At 40.7% G+C, this 23,980-nt stretch overlaps 1 protein-coding gene across 2 annotated transcripts in view; it reads right to left on the bottom strand.

Annotated features, from left to right (window-relative positions):
- REPS2 (RALBP1 associated Eps domain containing 2) overlaps nt 1-18,855 on the bottom strand; it is a 249,754-nt gene extending 230,899 nt beyond the window's left edge. For both annotated transcript variants that reach the window (XM_070365780.1, XM_070365781.1), the window contains exon 1: nt 18,487-18,855. In XM_070365780.1, coding sequence (XP_070221881.1) covers nt 18,487-18,720 — 234 coding nt within the window. In that variant the 5' untranslated portion in view covers nt 18,721-18,855. The remainder of the gene's footprint in view (nt 1-18,486) is intronic.
- Nucleotides 18,856-23,980: the final 5,125 nt, after the last annotated feature.

Raw genomic sequence — 23,980 nt, 5'->3', positions numbered from 1 at the left:
TGAGCCTGGCGGGCTACAGTCCATAGTATTACAAAGAGTCAGACGTGACTGAAGCAACTGAGCATGCACGCGTGCACACACACTTGTGTCAATCTGAATGATTTTGAAAGCCTTTTCTATCATAATTTTTCAATCTAAACACTGGATTTGGCCACTGTAAGAGGCTTCATTGTATTGATCACTCTAATACTTTATACCTAAAAACACTTCAGACTTAAGATGATACTTAAATGATTAAAATTTAAATCACCAATGAAGGGCAACGAGATATCTTATGCCCCCATGCATTCATTACCTGAGAAGAGCACGTCACTGACGCAGTAACTAGACAAAAATGCACGATCTTCATCTAAATGAGAGAAGCCACCAACCAAACCCAAATGTGGTACATTCTACAAGACAGAGTCATGAAATGTCATTGCTCAGAATGTCAATGTCACAAAAGACAAAGCTTACAGGAACATGACTGAGCAAATTTCACTTCACTTCACTTCAAATGATAAATTCAGCTTGTGATCCTGGGTTGGATTCTGTATCAGGAAAGAACAAAAAGATTCCTACAAATAACATTTTGGGGACAAGTGATGAAACTGGAATATAGGTTTGAGACAAAGTACTGTATCAGAATTAAATTTCCTAAATATGATTAACTTATCTCTCCTTGCTATTCTCTGGAACTCTGCATCCAATTGCGTTTATCTTTCCCTTTTTCCTTTGCCTTTCGCATCTCTTCTTTTCTCAGCTATTTGTAATGCCTCCTCAGATAACCATCTTGCCTTATTGCATTTCTTTTTTGGGGGGATGGTCTTGGTCACCGCCTCCTACAAAATGTTGTGAACATCCATCCACAGTTCTTTAGGCACTCTGTCTACCAGATCTAATCCTTTGAATCTTTTCGTCACCTCCACTGTATAAACATAAGGGACTTAACTTAGGTCATACCTGAATGCCCTAATGGTTTTCCCAACTTTCTTCAACTTAAGTCTGAATTTTACAATAAGGAGTTCATGATCTGAGCCACATGTAATAAGATATATTAACATTAGGAAATTCATGATACAATGCATCATCATGGAAAGGATGGAAAAGATGCATCATCATTTTTTTAGTAACCTTGCCAGAAATGTATGATCTTATTCAAAAAGATTAAAGGATATTCTGCAAAATAACTGACCAGTACTCTTCAAAAGTGTCATGAAAGTTAAGATTAAGAAACTGTTACAGACTAGATGAGGCAAAGGAGAAATAACAAGTAAATTCAACATGGGATCCTGGACAGTATCCTGGAATAGAAACAGACCACCAGTGGAAAAACTGATGAAATTTGAATTAAGGTCTGTAGTTTGGTTAATAATATTGTAGCAATGTTAATTTCCTTCTCTTGATATTTGTACTACAGTTATATAAAATGTTAACATTAAACAAGCAGGGAGATAAACAGAACTCTGTACTATTTTTTGCGACTTTTCTTAAAGTCATTTTCTGTAAACACATCTCTTGGGTGACTGAATATTCCTACTGGATTGAACATACATGTTAACCTCTACTCTCACTCAAAATGCCACACAATAATAATAAAAGGCTTTTTTAAAAAGAAAAAAGAATTAAACTTACAAGCCCAAGAAAAAGGGAAAGAAGAATAAAATCATAGTGGCTAGAAAACAGATGGATATACAGCGACTGCAGGAAGTGGAAACCAAAAAGGTCAATTCATAGAACAAACTCTGGGAAAGGACCCAACTCCCTCTGAGGTGGTAAAGCTCAAAGCAGAATATAACACTATTTCCAACCTAAGACAACAATATTTCAGGTAGCACTAATAAAACACAGCCAAATAAGATATAAAACTTTACCACTTAGCATTTATCTTAGACTTATTAAAGGAGCTCTTTTAGATGTAGATTTTTCATTTATCACTCACATATTCATAAAAAGAAAAATGAGCAAAATTAATTGTTCAAGGTTTCCCTAAAACTTCCTCACATTCAGAATAGGACTTCTGTCAATCTTTTTGACTAAGAATGGTCAATGTCCCTACTTTTCCACAGTGCTATCCTCTGTGCCATCAATAGCATTCAGTGATGCAGTATTTCTTAAAAGAATCCAGAAAAAGAAACTGGAACCGTTAGTACTCAGCTCTGAAATTATGTAAAGTGAGACTATTTTTAACTCCTGCTTCAAGTTTGCTGCTAAACACTAAGGAAGCAGCCAATGTACCACCTTTCTCACTATCCTCATCACTATCTCCTACCTATTCAGTTCCTAAGAGTTAACAGTGCTCCACTCCAGACTCCAGTATCCTTTCCCAAGCCACCAATGCCCAGTCTGCAAGCTTTGATGCAATTTAAGATGCCACCAACTGTGAAATGTCCTAAGTTTAACTGATAAGGGAAAGGGGAACGTGTGCCTCCAAAATAAATAAAACAAATCAACAAAGTGTGGTACTGGTATAATGATAGAAATACAGATCAATGGAATAGAATGGACAATCCAAACAAAAGCGCTTATCTTTATGGTCAGTCGATTTTGGACAAGGATTCCAAACCATTCCATGGGAAAAGAATGACCAAGGATAACTTTACAACAAAAGATACTAGGACAACTGGAGAGCCATATACGAAACAGTGGCACTGAACCTCTACCTCACTATATATGTATATATAAATTAACTCAAAAGGGATCAAAGATCTAAATAAAAGAGTTAAAACTGCAAAATTTTTAGAAGAAAACATAGAGATAAACCTTTATGACTTTGGTTTGGGCAATGGTTTCTTAAATAAAATACCAAAAACAGAAGTAACAAAAGCAAAAAGTAAATAAACTCATCAAAAAATTTAAATTGTATGCTTCAAAGAATAACATCAAAAAAGTAAAAAGACAACCTACAGAATGTGAGAAATGTTTAGGAAGTCACTTACCTGAGAGGAGACTTGTATCTAGAATATATAAAGAACTCAGTATCTTATAAAAACAAATGATCCAATTTAAAAATGGGCAAAGGACTTAAATAGACATTTCTCTAAAGAAGATATATAGATGGCCAATAAGCTCATGATATCATCAACATCATTAGTCATTAGCAGAATACAAGTTAAAACTGCAACAAAATCCCATTTCTCATCTACTAGGATGGTTATAATCAAAAAGGCAGACAATAACAAAAGGTTAGCAAGGATGTCGGTGAAGGCAATGGCACCCCACTCCAGTACTCTTGCCTAGAAAATCCCATGAGTGGAGGAGCCTGGTAGGCTGCAGTCCATGGGCTTGCTAGAGTCGGACATGACTGAGCGACTTCACTTTCACTTTTCACTTTCATGCATTGGAGAAGGAAATGGCAACCCACTCCAGTGTTCTTGCCTGGAGAATCCCAGGGACAGGAAGCCTGGTGGGCTGCCGTCTACAGGGTCGCACAGAGTTGGACACGACTAAAGCGATGCAGCAGCAGCAGCAGCAGCAAGGATGTAGAGAAACTGAAATCCTCATATATTGCTGGTGGGAATGTAAAATGGCATAGCACTTTGGGAAAGAGTTTAGCAGTTTCTCAAAAGATTGAACATAGAGTTACTGTGTGATCTAGCAATTCCACTCCTAGGTAATTAACCAAGAGAAATGAAAACATATATCTACACAAAAACGTGTACCAAAATGCTCATAACAGTATTATTCATAATAGTCAAACAGTAGAAATGACCTAAATGTCCATCAATTGAAGATTGGATAAATAAAATGTGGCATGTCCATACAAAAGAATATTACTGGGCCATAAAAAGTACTGGTACATACTACAACATGAACACTGAAAACAGTGGTGGCCTAGGTATACTGGGACTGGGGGTGACTGCTAGTGGTTACAGGGTTTCTTTTGGAGGTGGTAAAAATATTTTGGAAACAGGGTGTGAAGAAAACGGAACGCTCCTAAACTTGTTGGTTGGAATGTAAATTGGTGTAGCCACTATGGAGAACAGTATGGAGGTTTCCTTGAAAAACTAAAAACAGAGTTACCATATGATCCAACAATCCTACTCCTGTGCATATATCCAGAAAAGGTGAAAACTCTATTTGAAAAGACACATGCACCCCAATGCTCACTGCAGCACTATTTACAATAGCCAACACAAGAAAGCAAACTAAATGTCTATCAAAAGAGGAATGGATAAAGAAGATGTGGTACATATATACAATGGAGTATTAGTCATAAAAAGAAGGAAATAAGGGCATTTGCAGCAACATGGATGGACCTAGAGATTTTCATACTAAATGAAGTCAGACAAATACCATATGACATCACTTATCATGGAATCTGAAAAATAATACATATGAACTTATTTACAAAATAGAAGCAGGCTCAAAGACATAGAAAACAAACTTATGGCTACCAAAGGGGAAAGGGGATAGGGAAAGATAAATGAGGACTTTGGAGTTAACAGATATACACTGCTATATATAAAATAGATAGGGAATTCCTTGGCAGTCCAGTGGTTAGGACTTCATGCTTCACTGTTGAAGGCATGGGTTTAATCTCTGGTTGAGGAACTAAGATCCCACAAGCCATGCAGTGAGACAAAAAAAATAAAATATACAGATAAATAATAAGTATTTACTGTATAGCACAGGAAACTATATTCAGTAACATGTAATAACCTATAATGGAAAAAAATTTGAAAAAGTACATATATATACATACAGGTACACACACACACACATATATATAATAACTGAATTACTTTGCTATATACCTGAAACACAATATTGCAAACCAACTATTCTTCAAAAACAAAGAAAAAATTCTCGAACTAGACAGTGAATATACTAAAAACTAAACTGTATACTTTAAATGGGTAAGTTGTATGGTATGTGAATTATATCTCAATAAAGCTGTTATTTAAAAAGTGGGGAAACAAGAAAAAAGGAGAAAACATAGTTTTTAAATAATCGCACAAATGTTCCAAAGTTGATTATGTTGAGTATATTAAATTCAATAGGATGAATGTAGAAGATGTAATCTTGATCATATAGAGGATTTACTAAACTAAAATAGCACAATTAGCACAGGTGATTTACTTAGGATTATTAAAGTATCAAATGTTTATATGTTGGGTGAAAGCCCAAAAGTAGAAAGCAATATAGTTGGAAGTAAATAGAGCAGGGGGAGTTACAATTACTGACCTAGTGAGGAAACCATATTAACTAATAAAATGATAAAATTCATTAGGCTTCCAGATTTGGGAAGGGTTATGAATATCTGTTATGATAAAAACCAATATGGGTATAGAAAGAGAGTTGAAACTGAGTATATTTGAGATATGCCATAGCACATGAAACTCAGCTTGTAAAAGCAGTAAAAAGTGGAAGAGAGGAACATATAATACATACCAAAAGATAACCTATACATAAATCCATTCTGCTTTTAGTATTCATTACAATCTCCCATTCTAGATGTAGAAGAATATACAATAGGTGTTGCAAACTTCAGTAAATACTCTAGGTCCTATGGGCTATACAGCCTCTGTTACAACTACTCAGCCCTCCAGTCTAGGGTAGATAAGCCATGGACAATACGTACACATCGAAGTGTGATTGTGTGCTAAGGGAAACTGTTTACAGAAACTGAAATTTGAGTTTCATATAATTTTGCAAGTGTCATGAAATATTCTTTTTACTTTTTCTCAACCCTTTAAAAAGTTACAAACCATTCTTAGCTCATAAGTCATACAAAAAAATATAGGTAACAGGACAGATTTGGCCCACAGGCTGTGTTTGGCCATCCCCTGGCAGAAAAATGCTTTCAGTTATCAGAAACACATCAACACACTGGTAAGCAAGAAGGAGCAATCAAGTCTTCCATGGCACAGTACTTACTCACCAGAAACCAAAAAGCATACTAACAAGTATGCTGCATCTGGAAAATAGTGACAAAAACCTTTCAGAATGTTTATGGGAATTAAGTGAGTTAACACCAAAAAAAAATTCTACGAGCAGTACTGGGTACCCAGCAAGCCACTTAACAACTATTTCTGATATTATCAGCAAAAAAATATTCATACTGACTCCAAGAGAAAATATTCAACACAAGGGGATAATGATTCCATTTCTGCAGTAGTACAATGTATATCAGAATTTCAGCATTAACTTTCAAGTCTAAAACTCCAAGCCATAGTATTTCTTAAGAGAGTCTAAAATTCTCAAAACTAGAGTAAAGTTTATTTCAGCACTAGAAACCTGCTATTTACATGCAAGACAAATTTCTAGAAATAAGGTGAGAGGATGACAAATGTTTGAGAGTTACCACTCTACTAAACTGCCCAAAGGATTTTTTAAAATAAAGATCAAATGTAGGGTCAAGAATTCTTCCTTAGCTACACATGAGACCAATGCTAAAACGAGCAGGGGAAACTCATGTTCATCAAAAATCTGTTCCATTTAAGAACCTGCAAGAAATGAGTTTTTGACCAACAGCTCAGAGCTCATCTAGTCCACCTGATCACTTGCTACTTTTGGGTTTATAAGAACATGGCACTTAGGAAGAACCATTTGTTGAAGAGTGAGAGAATTATACTATTTACTCCAGACTCATTCCTGTGTTGCACACCCTCTAGCACCAACAGAAAGAGAAGCCACTTCCTTTTCACCATGAGAGGTGGCTTCAATCATCATATTTACCTGACCTGCGAAGGAAGACTTATAACTCACAATTAAACAGAGCACCACCATCTGCCCTTTACAGATAAAATCACATTTTGAGACAGTAAAACAAACCAATGCTCATTTCTATTTCACAATCGTAAACAATGGAATGCTGACAAAGCACCCTGCTAAACATTCACCAAACCACCTGTCACCAACATCACCCTTGAACACAAAGGGCTATTTTTATGTAGTACACGACTGAGTAGATAATATCCCATTGCCATGGCAACAAGTTTTCCAGAAGATATGCTAGCCCATAAAGAATGCAAATGAGAATGAAGCTATTTCTTTGCATTTGAGTTTACTATGCAGTATATGAGGAGGATTCTAGGTTTTTATGAGCCCTGGTTTGCTCAACAGGGCCTTGTTAAGTTTGAGCAATGTATACACACACACATACAAGCACACACACTCACATACACACACAGAGCTATTTGGGGACAAAGAAGAATCCCTATAGGAATCCTATCCTTCAGAAAAAAGAAAAAAGCTAATATAACATAAAGTCATATGCCTAAATGTTATAATACACTTTCTTTTTTTTATTATTTTATTTTATTTTTTAACTTTACAATATTGTATTGGTTTTGCCATATATCAAAATGAGTCTGCCACAGGTATACATGTGTTCCCCACTTTCTACTCCCCTGAATTAACTCCAGTCCCAGGGTGCCCTTTCCCACCATGTACAGCCAGTGCTCACAGAAACTCATGGCTATATGTTTCCCAGTGCCCTGAACAAGAAAAAACACTGCAATCCGCGGAAATGACTGCCCCACTCTGATCAAAAAACTCCCATATGTACACCCCCTATAGCCTCAAGGCCTCCCACAAGAAGTGGGAAGAAGCCCTCTCAGCCCTCCTAGAGGGCAGGGCTGCAGGCCCACAAGGCCCACCAAACACAGGCGGCCTCTCTCACCTCAAACCAGCCATGTCCGTTTCGTCTAAGGATCCAGAGTGCTGGGTTTCAGCCCAGATTGCACCCTGAGCTGGCCCTCCGTCTGTCACCCAGAGTCACCCCCAGCCCGTTGGCCCACACTCTATCCAAGAGGGGGGCCTCTGTGAGCTTCTACATGCAGGCTCCCATGCTTCTGGAGAACGGCAGCCAGCAGGGGACAGAGCCGGCCACATTTATCCCTCAGCCTCCACCCCCTCACTGCCAAGGACATTCATGGCCTTCCAGACTACTGTTCATGTAGGCAAAGCACCCTTCACAGCTCCAGCATCAACAGAGGCCAACTGCCACAGTGGCTGCTCCACGCCTCAGCGTTCCTGCTCTCAGTAAACCCCCTGGGCACACCGTGCCTGAAGGCTGCTGATGATCCCAATTTCTGATGGCTTTCTTGGCCTCAAAGTTGAACTGGCTTGGCCCTTAGACAGTCCCATGTTCTACTTCACCCTACCACAGAAACACCTCAGAAATGGTCCAAACCGTCCTCAGACACGCACCCAGAGAATCACCCCTTCGAGCAATAACTCCTACACTTACACAGAACTGTCATGGAAACAATAGCCACTGAGAGGTCATCAGGAAACACCCTTTCCTTTTTAGTTTGTCTCTAATAAAAACAATTCCATAACATGACACTGTAAATCAACTATATTTCAATAAAATAAAATGTTTTAATAATTTAAAAATAAAAACAAAGACTGGTAATTCCCTGGTGGTCCAGTGGTTAGGACTCCATGATCTCACTGCCAAAGGCCTGGGTTCAATCCCTGGTCAAGGAACTAAGATCCCGCAAGATGCGCAGCATGGCAAATAAATAAATAAATAAAAACAAAGACTGAATTCCAATTCAAATAAATTAATGAGTCACTTATTTGCACGACCTTGGGCAAGTTACTAAACCTCTGCACCTCTGTTTTGTTTTCTTCAAACTGGGGATGATAATATCAATCTTGTGGCTTGGAGTTAAATGACATGAGCCTCTACAAGTTATGTGTGTGCTCAGTCATGCCCAACTCTTTGTGACCCCATGGACTGTAGCCCACCAGGCTTCTCTGTCCATAGGACTTCCGAGGCAAGAATACTAGAGCGGGTTGCCATTTCCTTCCCCAGGAGATCTTCCTGACCCAGGGATAGAACCCACGTCTCCTGCATTGGCAGGAAGATTCTTTACTACTGCGTCACCTGGGAAGTCCTCTACAAGTTATAGGACAAGGTAAACTACATGGTGATCAGTTAATAAGTGGAAGCTGTTACCATGATTGTATATATGCAGACACCACGTATCTACAACCAGAGTAGATTCTGCCCCCTGGCAATGTCTGCAAACATTTTGGGTTGTAACAACTGGGGAAGGGATAGATGCTAGCATCTAGTGAGCAGAGCCCAGGAATGCCGCTAGACATCCTACAATACATAGGACAGTGTCACTGCAAAGGATGACCTGGCCCCACCAGTGGTGCTGAGATGGAGAAACTCTGATCTAGAACAAACAGTAAATTAAAAGAAGCTAAAACATCCATGTGCTGAATTTCATGCACTTCACTTCCACTGCCATCTCTCAGTAACAGGATGATAAAACTACCAGACTGCAGAGCGTATGCAAAGGATAGGAGTCCAAACATTTTAAAATAATTTTAAAGAGATCCTAAAGAAAAAACAAACTCAAAAGGCTAGTACACCAAACATCTTCAGGGGCAAAAAGCTGTTTATGTATAATCACCTGTTTTTCTCAAGGCTGATCCTGAACTAAGCAAGAAACAAAGAGATCATTCTATTAAATATGTTCTTTTGAAAGCATCAGGGGCAAACATTACACATTTAAGAAAACCTGCTTTTAAAAAAACAAAAACAATTCTTAATTGCTGGCATTTATGGGATTTACTTCAATTAGTCAGGAAATTAACACAGGTAAAACACTTAATTATCCCCAGGAGGCTGAACAAAGATATTTTTCTGTAAACCAAGGGCAAAGTGTTACAAGTGAATTAAGTCAAAGCAAACATTTACTACTAGCCTAATATTAATGGCCTCTCTTGGTCCTAAATTAGATTAGTAGGATAGTTGAGTTTCTCCAATCTGTAAAAATCACTTTTTCCTACAAGTCCATGTTCCAGCCAGCCTCTGAATTAGACATAATAAGAGGTAAATAAAACAGGCCAAACAGCCGTGCTCCAGAGGGGTTCTCTGGAGTGAAGCAAGACAGAGAGCACCAGACAGACAGGTCAAGAGCAGAGACGGCTCAAAGCCGGGCCTGCAGCAGTGACTTGAGAGTGAGGGCCTAGAGGAAGCAGCTGAGCATCCATTCACTCTGGGCTTCCTTCCCCCTTACAGGACAGATGGGGCACTAGAGGTGGGGGTAGACCACAGAGCCTGATGGAATCTCATTCCTGACCTAGAATTGGCAGCAGTGTTGCTACCATTCTGACTTTGGAAACAATGAGCAACGAAGAACTGGAATTTCTAGACACCTCCTAATTCTTTTGCACAGGGCTTCCTAACAGTTTTTGTGCTTCGACCCCTGTGGGGAGCCTCATGGACCTCTTCTCAGAATAAACTTAAATGCATAAAAGTAAACACTTAAAATACACATGATTATTGGGAAACCCCTGATAGTTCAGTGATTAGGACTTGGCACTCTCACTGACAGGGCCTGGATCTGATCTTTGGTTGAGGAATTAAGATCCCACAAGCTGAGGGGCATGGCCAAAATAAAATAAAATACACAGGATTATAGACAAAATACACCGAACTACAGCTACCAAAATATTAAAAAGCAAGTTTGTGGTGGAAGTACATGTGTTTTTTAACACAATGATAAAATCAGCCAGCTGACTGTTTATCATCACTGAAATACCTGAAACAATTGTAATATGATTTTTTAAATTCTATTTCTATCAAAGAGACAATTCAAAAAATTCCTAGAGACAAATGAAAACGAAAGCACAACAGTCCAAAACTTATGGGACACAGCAAAAGCAGTTCTAAGAGGGAAGTCCCACACCCTAGGAAACAGCTCAGTTCTGAACAACCCAGCATGACTACCTTATGGTCAGGGTCCCCTTCTTGTGACTTCTCGTGTCCTTACACGGTGGGAAAGGCTAGGGATCTCTCTGGAGCCTTTTTTATACATCCCTAACCCCATTCATGAGAGCTCCACCTTGATGGCCTAAGCACTTTTCAAAGGCCCCAGACATGTACTAAAGCAAAGAATGATATAAATACAAAATACTAGACACTTTGCCTTCAGGAAACAGCAAGTTTGAAGACACCTGCTAAGGAACCAAACCCTCTTTTAAAAGTTACCAATAATTGCCAAAACAACTATAGGGAATTCCCTGGTTGTCCAGTGGTTAGGACTCAACTTCCACTGCCAGGGGCCCAGGTTTGATCCCTGGTTGGTTAACTAAGATCCCTAAAGCCATATGGCACAGCATAAAAAATAAAAGATTCAAGACTTCATCAAAACCAATTTTCTATATTCTTAAAGCAAGGCTGTTACGAGTGTGATAGTAGGACAATGTTCAAACCCATCTTGTATTTCTAGTCTTCACTTTGTTACTTCTTCAATCTCCCTATTGGTTTCCTCAACTTTACGTTAAAGACTAGCTCGATGATACGAAACCATCATGCACTCTTGCCATTTAACCATAAGTCATCAGTATTAAACCCATACATGTTTCCATATCCTATGACCACTCCCAGGTGCCCTCAAAGATAAATTCTATGAATCATATGATGTCTGAGACTTGCTTCAGGTTAAAGGAGGGGGCAAAGAACAAAAGTAGGAATGCAGATGGAATGGAATTGACCATGTATTGATGGTTGTTGAGCAGGGGTGGCAAGTGCAGAGGAGTTTAATGTATTAGTCTGTTTGCCTGAGAGTTTCCATTTTTTAAAACATGAGAGAAAAGCAAGCCTGTGAAAGTCTAATCCATTAACTCAAAGGTCCTCTAACACTCTCAAGAATATAAGTGTGCTTTTTGATATCTATAAAGGCATTTTAATGTTTGTACATGTTTAGAACAGTCCCCTAATCATGAGACACTGAGACACTCTATATAAACCAAGAAAAATGCCACCTACTTTCCATAGGCATAAAGGCCTCATAAAATAATGAGTCATTGTACGAGTAAGTAATGAAGATTTTTTAAAAGGAAGCATAAATGAACTGCAGCTACATGTGTCAACAAGGACAAACCTCAGAAACAACGAGAGGAAAAGCAAGTTTCGGAAGGTTACACAGAGTACTATACTCCTTTTAAGTTAAAAAGCCATACAAAACAATTTATCATTTTAGTGACATGTATGTGTATATACGTATGTGTGTGTATACACGCATGTATGTGTGTGTACACACATGTATGTGTGTGTATACACACATGTATGCGTGTGTACACACATGTATGCGTGTGTATACACATGTATGTATGTGTATACACACATGTATGTATGTGTGTATACACACACATGTATGTATGTGTGTACACACTATATATATACACACACACACACACACACATAAACATGCAATAAAAGTACAAAAACTTTTCTAACATGCACACCAAATTCAGGACAGTAGTAACCTCTGGGGTGAGGAGGAAGGAGAATGGGACCAGAGAAGGGGTCACAAGAAACTTTCACATTAATTAGGCTGTTTTACATTTTATGCTGAGTAGGGGGTACACGGAGAAGGCAATGGCAGCCCACTCCAGTGTTCTTGCCTGGAGAATCCCAGGGACAGGGGAGCCTTGTGGGCTGCCATCTATGGGGTCGCACAGAGTCGGACACGACTGAAGTGACTTAGTAGCAGCAACAGCAGCAGGAGGTACACAGTTATTGTTGGGTAATGTTCTAGTTTTACACACCTGAAAAGTTTTTTGTAAGAGTTAACAAGTTACTATTATGCAAATATCCTCCTTTTAACCAAACAATGGTTTGGCTCTGGAACTTCCTTAACCTGCGGGCATTCATTCTTATACAAAAAAAGAACACTTTATCTGAAACAGCACATACTCTAGGTTACCGTTTTAGCTTGCTGGTCTCTATCTCCCTAAAGCATATGTAACAAAGGGATATGATATAAAGATGTAAAAATAGAAAATTGTTTTATTTACATTAAAAAATAGCTCTAACTAATAATCTAGCAACTGGAAAAAGTTCACAGGAATTTTGTCTTTTGCCTAGTTTTTTTTTTCTTTTTTTTTTTTTTAATGATTAAACAGTTGCTTCAAAGAATTTCAAGAAAACCTTTAAATATGACTTCTTCCCAAAGGTGAGTCTATGTACAGGAATTTTTAAAATATCCTCTACTTCTCATAGCTTTCCTTTACTTCTTTACTTCAATCAAAGCCACTCAAACAATCAGACATTACTTACAAGCTTTTTTCCCATTCAATGATTTCCCCTGATAATACAGAATCAACAGTATTTTATAACTATTTCCTTTAAAGCCTAAGAGTTAACTGGCAAGTCAATGAAAAACAAATACCATATGCATGATCTCAATTTTATGTGGAATATAAAAACAAACAAACAAAAAACCGGACCTCGTAAAGAGAACAGTTTGGTGGTTGCCAGAGACGGCAGTGGGTGAAGTGGGTAAAGGCGTTCAAAAGGCACAACCTTGCAGTTGTGTAATAAGTCAGTCCTGGGGGGTCAGGTACAGCACAGTGGCTATATTCGATAATGTACTGTATATTTGAAAGGTGTTGAGTGTAAATTACAAAAGTTCTCATCACAAGGAAAAACTTTTTATAACTGTGTGCTGATGGATATCAGTGATCATTCAACAAAACCTACAAACATTGAATCATTATCTTATATACCTGAAAATGGTATATCATATTTCAATTATATCTTAATAAAAAATACATTATCTCAAAGAAAGGAATTAACTGTCATAAAAATGAAAACTCATTATGATGACTACCTGAAATATACACAACATTCCTAAAGACTAAGACATCATCCTAAAGGATAAATATCATAACGGAGTCTATGTTGTTCAGTCGCCCAGTCATGTCTGACTCTTTGCGACCCCATGGACTGCAGCACGCCAGGCCTCTCTGTCCACGACCCCCCATCTCCCAAAGTTTGCCCAAATTTATGTCCAGTGAATCAGTGATGCTGTCCAGCCAACTCATCCTTTGACGCCCTCTTCTCCTTCTGCTCTCAGAATATATGTATACAGTTTGTTAATTCATTACATCAAACAGAAAACTTGCCAGTTTCAGGTGGATACTTATGTTCCAGCTGTTATATTTTCTTACTCAAATTCTGAAAATGAAAAACATTTGCACTGCAGGAATTCCCTGATGGTCCAGTGGTTAGGACTCCAGGCTTTCACTGCCAAGGGCCCAGGTTTGATCCCTGGTCGTCAGGGAACTAATATCCCACAAGCCTCTTGGCCAAAATAAATAATATAAACCATCTGCATTGGAATGTAAGCTCCATGAGGACAGGGAGGCTGTGGTTGATTCACAGCTGAAACCTCAGCATCTAGAATAGTGCCCGATGCTCAAAAGAAACTAAAATACCTCAAATACACATCCAGTCCAAGTCTATGCATTCTAGTAAAATGCTGGCCATTCAATACAAATGAAATACTTCATAACCTGAAAAACCAATCACTCTAACACTTGTAATTCTTTGTCCTCAAGTATTTAAAACCATTTACCTGTTTCTTATTCATATTTACTTTTTGTAAGTTAAAAATTTTACTCTAACATTTTTCTAGCCCATACTAGAAACCTGTTTTAAAATAAATCAGCACCTCTTATAAAAAGACCAAAAGGCCTTTTAAAGTGGGCTATTATGACACATTAAAATAGAATTCAAAACAGAAAATGAGCTTTTCTGTTCTTCACTTTGCTGACAAAGGTCCATATAGTCAAAGCTATGGTCTTTTCAAGTAGTCATGTACAGATGTGAGAGGTGGACCATAAAGAAGGCTGAACACCAGAGAACTGATGCTTTCAAATTGTGGTGGTGGAGAAGACTCTAGACAGTCCCTTGGACAGGAAGGAGATCAAACTAGTCAATCCTAAGGGAAATCAACCCTGAATACTCAATGGAAGGACTAATGCTGAAGCTCCAATACCTTGGCCACCTGATGCAAACAACTGACTCATTGGAAAAGACCCTGATGCTGGGAAAGACTGAAGGCAAAAGGAGAAGAGGGCAGCAGAGGATGAAATGGTTGGATGGCATCACTGATGCAATAGACATGAACTTGGGCTAACTCCGGGAGATGGTGAGGGACAGGGAGGCCTGGTGTGGAGCAGTCCATGGGGTCACAAAGAGTCGGACACAACTTAGCAACTGAACAACAACATCATGACACACTAAAATACAATTCAAGATGGAAAATGAGCATATGGAAAGATCCTAAGCATCATATATCATTAGGGAATTGCAAATTACATCAACAAGATACCACTACATACCTTCTAGAACGGTGAAACTCAACACTGACAACACCCCATGCTGATGATGATGTAGAGCAAAAGGACCTCTCATTCATTCCTGGGGGAACTGCAAATAGTACAGCCACTTTGGAAGAGAGTTTGACAGTTTCTTACAAAACTAACACTCCTACCATATGAGCCAACGATCACGCTCATTGGTATTTACCCTAAGGGGTTGAAAACTTAAGTGCACACAGATGCTTATAGCAACTTTATCTATAACTGCCAAAGCTTGAAAGTAACCAAGATGTCCTCCAGTATGTGAATGGATAAACTGTGGTACATCCAGACAACAGAATATTATTCAACACAAATAAGAAATGAGCCAACAAGCTATGAAAAGACACAGAGGAATCTTAAATGCGTATTACTAAATGAAACAAGCCAATCTGAAAAGATTACACACTGTGTGATTTGAACTACATGACATTCTGGAAAAAGGCAAAACTACGGAGTAAAAAGATCAGTAATTGCCATGGGTTGGGTGTAATAGCAAGGGATGAATAAGTAGGGCACAAAGGGTTTTTAGGGCAGTGAAACTACTCAGTATGATACTAGAATGGTGGGTACGTGTCATTACACATTTGTCCAAAACCAAAGAATGTACAATCACCAAGAATGAGACATAATGTAGACTACGGACTTTGGGTGATCATGATATGCCAATGCAGGTTCATCAATTATAAAAAATGTATCACTCTGGTGAGGGTATTGATAATGGGGGGCTGGGTATGTGTGGAGCCAGAGTGTATATGGGGACTCTGTGTACCTTAACCTCAATTTTGCTGTGAACCTAAAACTGTTCTGAAAAGATAAAGTCTGTTAAAATATATATATATATATATATAATGTGTGTATATATATATACACACACGTATTTCAACTGAAAAATCCTAAGATAACTCACTTACATAACAAAGTAACAGGTGTAGTGATTTATTTTTATTTCAAGGAGGAGAAAAAATAAGGTATTTTTATAGAACATGTACTTCAGGTAAGATTTTCAATCTTCCTGGAACATTATAGTAATCTTAGTTGTATGCCTATTAAAAAGAAAAAAAATCCGTTACCATAGAAACTACCAGGGCTAGTTAGTGCCTCCACAAATGGGGCAGTTATACCTGTTGGACCACTTAATTAAACTTACAAGTTCCTGTTTAACAGGGAAAGGCTAAAAACATCTTCATCTGTTTTAAAGACTGATACACTTATGGAGTAGTGAAAGTCCAGATAAACTGAGTGCTCATGCACATACACACACCCAGACACACCACACCACACACAACCAACGTGGTTAGTAAAAATTAGATGGCTGCTGGCTTTGTTTGAATCTCTTCTGATTACATTACTCTGTCCAGGATGCCTTTGATGTTCATTTTCACCTGTACAAAGAATACTGGATTACTGCACTGTGTTAGGTTGGGCTTCCCAGATGGCTCAGTGGTAAAGAACCTGCCTGCCAATACAGGAGACACTGGAGACAGGGGAGCCTGGTGGGCTACAGTCCATGGGGTCACAAAGAGTCAGACACGACTGAGCACACAGGTTAATGGGGGAAGGAAGTCTTTTGTTTTGCTGGGCTGCATAAGGGAGCTCTAAAGCTCGTAGAGATTTATTACAAGCAATATTCTAGGGATGTCTCCTCTTGCCAGCATCTTTTGCAAGAAGAAGGTTTCAACTAGACATCAAAAATATAATCTCATTCATACAAAGGCACTGTGCCTTGAGTTCTTTTTAAATCTTAAACACCCTGGGTTCTAACACCAGGAAAGGTCCCTCCCCAACTCCTTAGAAGTCAATCAACATAATTCAGATTTAATATGCCTACCATCTCTTATCACACTCCATGCATTACTGACAACAAAATAAGCCTTTTAACAGATGCCCAGCTGTCACTTACTTGCTGTGTGGCCTGTCACTTATTCCTCTCTCAGTTGAGAAGTAGCAATAGCATTTAATAAATTATGCTTGGGAGTATTCTGAGGGCCTCATGTAATAGCCATGGTTCATGTTTTAAAATATTGACTTTTCCTCTACCTGGTCAAGTTCAACTGCTCAAGAGCAGAAGTCAAACCGTCTCCAAAGCAAAGACTTCTTAAGAGACAAACAGCCATGTTAAGGTCTGTGGATACTAATTATATTTTCAGAAATCTTGAATTCTGAAAAGTGAGAGATTACAGAGTGGCTAAAATTATGCTCAAACAGACCGACATACGCATGCTCCAGCAGTATAAAATGCAGTCTTAAATGATTTTTTTTAAATCTACAAACAATGATATTGCAAGTGAACCATAAAACCCTCAGTACTCCTTTGGAACTGGATTTTAAAATATCACTCCCCACTCTAAATATACAATTGATGTTAACTTTCAAACTGCCTCCAGCTTTTTTTTTCTTTTTATTTTTTTATTGAAGGATAATTGCTTTACAGAATTTTGTTGTTTTCTGTCAAACCTGACTGCAGCTTTTAAGAAAAACTTCATTTCAGATTTGGGGCCTGGTATTAAGAATCTTATCACAACGAAGTGCTAGTAACAGCAAAACACAGACAAAGATGCTTACTGCTCCACGGAAAGCACAAAAGGAAAGCTGCATCTACTGTGCATCATCCCCCTCCTCCTTTTCCAGGTATGGAGCAGCCAAAAGGAGGTAGCTATGACACACATTACTTGGCAATTCTATTTCAAATCCAAATAACGGTAAGATGGGAAACTACAACTGTCCCTCACCGTGAATGTCTGGGAACCACGTCTAGTCCTAAATAGGAACCTTAGCTCTGCCTTGACAGATGTCCTCTTGCAGCCCTGTGTCCCGGTTCTGCAATTTGTCATTAAGCTCTTCAGTTTAACGCTAATATGCAGAAATACGTTAGTACGCAAATATACAGTAAATTCGTGTATATTACAAGTAGTATATAAAGCGGACAACATTCAGTCGTCGGCCGCCGGCCACACACACACACCCTTCAAGTTCAAATCCTGCAAGGCATCCAAGCGCCCACTCACCCAGGAGAGGGAAGTGCAGGAGCGGCAAGCAGAGGTTACTCCAGACACCAGCCGAAACAAACACTAGTTACAGAACAAGGCAAACTTTGGGTCTGGGAGGCTGCAAAGACCCCAGAAACGGCCGGGGAGAGGAGGGAGTGTCCATCTGTCTCAACGGAGGAAGATGGGAGCGCACCCAGCACCGCTGAGCTGTGGAGGAGGCTGGTGTCCCCTGGGGAACAAGGGCGTCGCCGCCATTCTAGGCTGCGAAGCCACTCTCCGCGACCTGGCCGAGGCCTCCGGGTGCCCGTCGGCGGCCCTGTCGCCCCACCCCGCCCCCTTGTCCCTGCAGAAATGGTCCCCACAGACTCACAAGGGCAGGGGTGCGGAGACCTACCTGGTGCAGCGTCTCGGCGGGCAGCTGCGACGCCCGGAACAGGTCGGCGACCGGGCCAGCGGCTGCGGTGGCCGCGCCGGGGGCAGCCCTGGCGGCCTCGGGGGGCCCGGGACCCGGGCCCCCGCCTGAGGCGCCGGCGCAGCGCGCGAAGAGCTCGGAGTAGCACTGCTGCTCGCCCTCGCTCAGCAGCAGCGGCGGTCCAGAACCGCAGAGCCCGCCCGCCGCCGCCTCCATGGAGCCTGAAAGGGGGGCAGGCGGAGCACCGTTCCCGGCTAAGGCTCCGCCGCCTTCACCACAGCCTCCGCAGCTCCGGCCTCGGCCTTGGCCGCCGCCACCACCGCCCCCACGCCCCGCAGCTGCCGCGCGACCGCTTCCTCCCGGCGCGCGCCAGCCCCGCCCCCGGACTTGAAAGTTGTGCCTCCGCCGCACGGCACATGGAGACAGGCGCAGCACGAACCTATCCCGGCCTAGGATGGCACCATGGCCCCGCCCCCGCCCCGCCCCGCTCCACCGCGCTGAGCCAGGTAACTAAGTCGGCCAGCAGCCTGCTCCGCGAATGGTCACCTGCTCCGCCCGCGCTGCAGAATCCAAAGGGCCAGAGCCACAGTCATTCCGCGTCCACTCTGCGCGAGAGAAGCATCTTCTCCCTACCTAGGAAGGGAAACATCTAGACCCACCTGGAGAATGGCGCTTTTCAGGGGGTGGGAAAGGCTGTGGTGATTTCTCCCTAGGACGCTGGAGCAAGTGTAGTGCTCACGTCACGCTGTGCCCTTCCCAGAAATGGACTAGGCACGGGATATGGACGAGGCATGGGTAATTAGGCTTCGCTTTTTCCATGACAGTCCTGAAAAGCTGGAGGGCAGAGATCTCCATAGGAACAGGGTCCTAGTGACTCCTGTAAAGTTCAAGGTGTTCAAGGTGGCGACAGGGTTAAACCACTTTTTCAGGCAAGGCTCAAACCTGGGGTTGAGCCTTAAAAAGGAATAAAATCGGTTAGTGTTAAATGTTAGAGTAATAGGAGTGAAAAGGGCCCTGGGAAGAATTTGCACATGTATATGCATTAAGCCTGGCTGGGAAACACTAACCCAAGGGGGAAAAAATCAGTCCATGGTTTACAGATATACCTTCCACCCCAAACAGTGCTTTAAAAAATATATGTTAAAAACAAAACGGGGACTTCCCTGGTGGTCCAGTGGTTAAGATTCCAAGCTCCCAATGCAGTGGGTGAAAAGCCTGGGTTCCATCCCTGGTCTGGGAACTGGATCTCACATGCCACAACTAAGACCCAGCAAAGCCAAATTAAAAAAAAAAAAAAAAAAACTCAGGCAATAGCACTAATGATAACAAATATACTTGGGTATTTTGTTCAACTAAAATAAGGACCAAGCACAGGAAGAGAGGAAAAGAAAAAAATGTAAAGTCAGGGGAAAGGGGAAAGATGAAAAGAGAAACATATGAAGAAAAAAAATTATGTTAATTCATAAATGATACCCAGAGTAATATTTCCTTTTTGGAATCTGAAAAAATGAAATAGAAAATGAGGACCCCCAAAATTACTCAGATTTCCTTATACCATCTTTTGCTTCAGACTTGCCAGGAGTGAGTTAAGACAGAGGTAGGTTTGGAGAAAAGAGTACCAAAAGGATAGGTAAGTTAGGAGCAACAAAGACTGACTGACTTCAGGAATTTTCACTTCAAAAATCTCACCACCGTTGTATTTTCCACAACTGTAAAACCCTCTCAAGAAAACTGGAAGCCAAGAGATCATGTTTATTTTCTCATTTTTCCCTTTATGGTCAGGCTTCCCTGAGAATGGCCCACCATTCTAACAAAGGTAAGAAAGGGATGTATTCTCCGTGATAAACATCAAACCCCACTTTTCCCTGTGACTCCTGCAAAAAGAAATGTGAGATATAATAATCCCTAACATTAATATACTTCAAGCTACATTATCTATTTAAGCCTGAAAGTACCTCTCTGAGGTAGACTGCTTTCCCATTTTTATTCCCATTTTGCAGATGAGAAAATGGATGCAGAGATGGTATGATTTGCCCAACTGAATACTAGATTCCCAGCTGATCTTCCTTACTCAACTCAGTTTATTTATTAAGCACTGCTATGGTTTTTCTAGTAGTCATGTATGGATATGAGATTTGGACCATTAAGAAAGCTTAATGGAAGCTTTGAAGCTTCCATTTGAAAGATCTCTTCGGAGCATGGAGGAAGTGATGCTTTTAATTGTGGTGTTGGAGAAGACTCTTGAGAGTCCCTTGGGCTGCAAGGAGATCACACCAGTAAATCCTAAAGGAAACCAGTTCTGAATATTCATTGGAAGGCTCGATGATGAAGCTGAAGCTCCAAAACTGTGGCCACCTGATGTGAAAAACTGACTTACTGGAAAAGACCCTGATGCTGGGAAAGATTGAAGGCAGGAGGAGAAGGGGACACCAGAGGATGAGATGGTTGAATGGCATCACCGACTTGATGGACATGAGTTTGAGCGAGCTCTGGGAGATGGTGAAGGACAGGGAAGCCTGGCGGGCTGCAGTCCATGGGGTCACAAAGAGTTGGACACAACTGAGTGATTGAACTGACTGACTAACTGTTAAGCACTGCAGTGATGGGGAGGAGTTCTCATATCTGTGCCTATCAATCAATCAATCAACACTTATGGGTAGAATAAGAAGTATTGACTGTGTTCCTACTGGAGTACTTTGAGAGATTTAAAAAAGATATACAAGACCTGTTGCTTTCAAGGAGTCTGCTGCCTCATTGAAAAAGATAAAACTAACACAATAAATAAAAACAAACAATAAAAGACAATATATAATTAAGTTCTAAACCCTTCAGTTGCTCAGTCGTGTCCAACTCTGCGACCCCATGGACTGCAGCACACCAGGCTTGCCTGTCCATCATCAACTCCCTGTCGTCCCCTTCTCCTCCCGCCTTCAATCTTTCCCAGAATCAGGGTCTTTTCCAATGAGTCAGTCTTCACATCAGGTGGCCAAAGTGTTGGAGTTTCAGCTTCAGCATCAGTCCTTCCAATGAACACCCAGGACTGATCTCCTTTAGGATGGACTGGTTGGATCTCCTTGCTGTCCAAGGGACTCTCAAGAGTCTTCTCCAACCCCACAGTTCAAAAGCATCAATTCTTTGGCGCTCAGCTTTCTTTAGAGTCCAACTCTCACATCCATACACGACTACTGGAAAACCATAGCTTTGATTAGACTGACCTTTGTTGGCAAAGTAATGTCTCTGCTTTTTAAAATAGGCTGTCTAGGTTGGTCATAACTTTTCTTCCATGGAGCAAGAGTCTTTTAATTTCATGGGTGCACTCATCATCTGGAGTGATTTTGGAGCCAAGAAAAATAAAGTCTGTCACTGTTTCCATTGTTTCTGCATCTATTTGCCATGAAGTGATGGGACCAGATGCCATGAACTTAGTTTTCCAAATGTTGAGTTTTCAGCCAACTTTTTCACTCTCCTCTTTCACTGTCATCGAGAAGCTCTTTAGTTCTTCACTTTCTTTGCTTTCTGCCATAAAAGTGGTGTCATCTGCATATCTGAGGTTATTGATAGTTCTCCTGGCAATCTTGATTCCTGCTTGTGCTTCATCCAGTCCAGCATTTCCATGACATATTCTGCATATAAGTTAAATAAGCAGGATGACAATATACAGCCTTGACATACTCTTTTCCTGATTTGGAAGCAGTCTGCTGTTCCATGTCCAGTTCTAACTGTTGCTTCTTGACCTGCATACAGATTTCTCAGAAGGCAGGTCAGGTGGTCTGGTATTCCCATCTCTTGAAGAATTTTCCACAGTTTGTTGTGATCCACACAGTCAAAGGCTTTGGCATAGTCAATAAAGCAGTAGATGTTTTTTTGGAACTCTCTTGTTTTTTTGATGATCCAGCGGATGTCGGCAATTTGATCTCTGGTTCCTCTGCCTTTTCTAAATCCAGCTTGAACCTCTGGAAGTTCACGGTTTACATACTGTTGAAGCCTGGCTTGGAGAATTTTGAGCATTACTCTGCTAGTGTGTGAGATGTGTGCAATTGTGCGGTAGTTTGAGCATTCTTTGGCTTTGCCTTTCTTAGGGATTGGAATGAAAAATGAACTTGTCCAGTCCTGTGGCCATTGCTGAGTTTTCCAGATTTGCTGGCATATTGAGTGCAGCACTTTCACAGCATCATCTTTTAGGATTTGAAATATCTCAACTGGAATTCCATCACCTCCACTAGCTTTGTTCGTAGTGATGCTTCCTAAGGCCCACCTGACTTTGCATTCCAGGATGTCTGGTTCTAGGCGAGTAATCACACCATCATGGTTATCTGGGTCATGAAGATCTTTTTTGTACAGTTCTGTGTATTCTTGCCACCTCTTCTTAATATCTTTTGCTAAACTGTGTACCCCTGTGCTAAGTGCTGTGGGAGTTTAGAGAAGAGAGAAACATATATGAGCCAGAGCTCAGCCAGGAAGTCTTGAGAAGGGGGCTTGAGATGGTTGTTGATTAATGGGTGGGGCTGGGTAGGTGAAAAGTCAGAACTGGGAGGGAGGATCACGAGAGAGGGAGGAGCCCTAGCGACTGGCGCCAAGGAAGTGAGGAGTGAGGCACTGGGGCAGGAGGGACTGGCAGCCTCTGATGCGCTGCGACCAGACTCCATGAAGGATAAGAGGCACAGCCAGAAGTGACCTAAGAGCAGCAACGTTTTAACCCAGCACAAAGGAAGAAAAAATGGCCTTTTTAAAATGTTTTAATATCTAAGGAATGCCAAGTACTCTTCTTTATTTCTACAACAGTTTTTTGAATAGAACTAGTTACCAAACTTCAGATGAACACAGATAATGTAGAAACTAGAAACATTTATATCCCTTTAAGGCTGATGGTAAACAAGAATATTTTAGAAGAGAATTTCTTTATCCTTTTGGCAGTTTTAAACTTACACACTGGTTTTGGCTCCATCAATGGCCAGAAAATTCAGAATGATAATCTATTCATGAATAGCCAAGAGATAGTCTTTAAGTTATGTTTTTTTTCTTTCAATCCAGCATCAGTGCCTTGCATAAAGATGACAGCTTAAACTCAGAACAAGGCTCTGGTTATCTACAAGGAAAGTGTGAAAAGCTAAAGTTACTCAGTCGTGTCCTATTTGCTACCCCATGAACTATACAGTCCATGGAATTCTCTAGGCCAGAATACTGGAGTGGGGAGCCTTTCCTTTCTCCAGGGGATCTTCCCAACCCAGGGATCGAACTCAGGTCTCCTGCATTGCAGGCGGATTCTTTCCCAGCTGAGCCACAAGGGAAAGGATTTTCTAAGGAAGGGTTTTCTAAAGCAGGGGTTGGAAAGGTAGAACCAGTTACCTGGTTTGGTATGGCTCATAAGCTAAAAATGGATTTTACTTTTGTTTTGATGCTTGAAAAAAATCAGTGCTTTCTGGGCACTGACTAACATTTCAGGACATGAAAATTATATGAAATTCACATTTTAGTG

Source organism: Bos mutus, chromosome X (assembly GCF_027580195.1).
Source record: "Bos mutus isolate GX-2022 chromosome X, NWIPB_WYAK_1.1, whole genome shotgun sequence".
In the NCBI taxonomy this organism is placed as follows: domain Eukaryota; kingdom Metazoa; phylum Chordata; class Mammalia; order Artiodactyla; family Bovidae; genus Bos; species Bos mutus.
The sequence above is the reverse complement of the archived record's forward strand: the minus strand, read 5'-3'. Positions and strand labels throughout refer to the sequence as shown.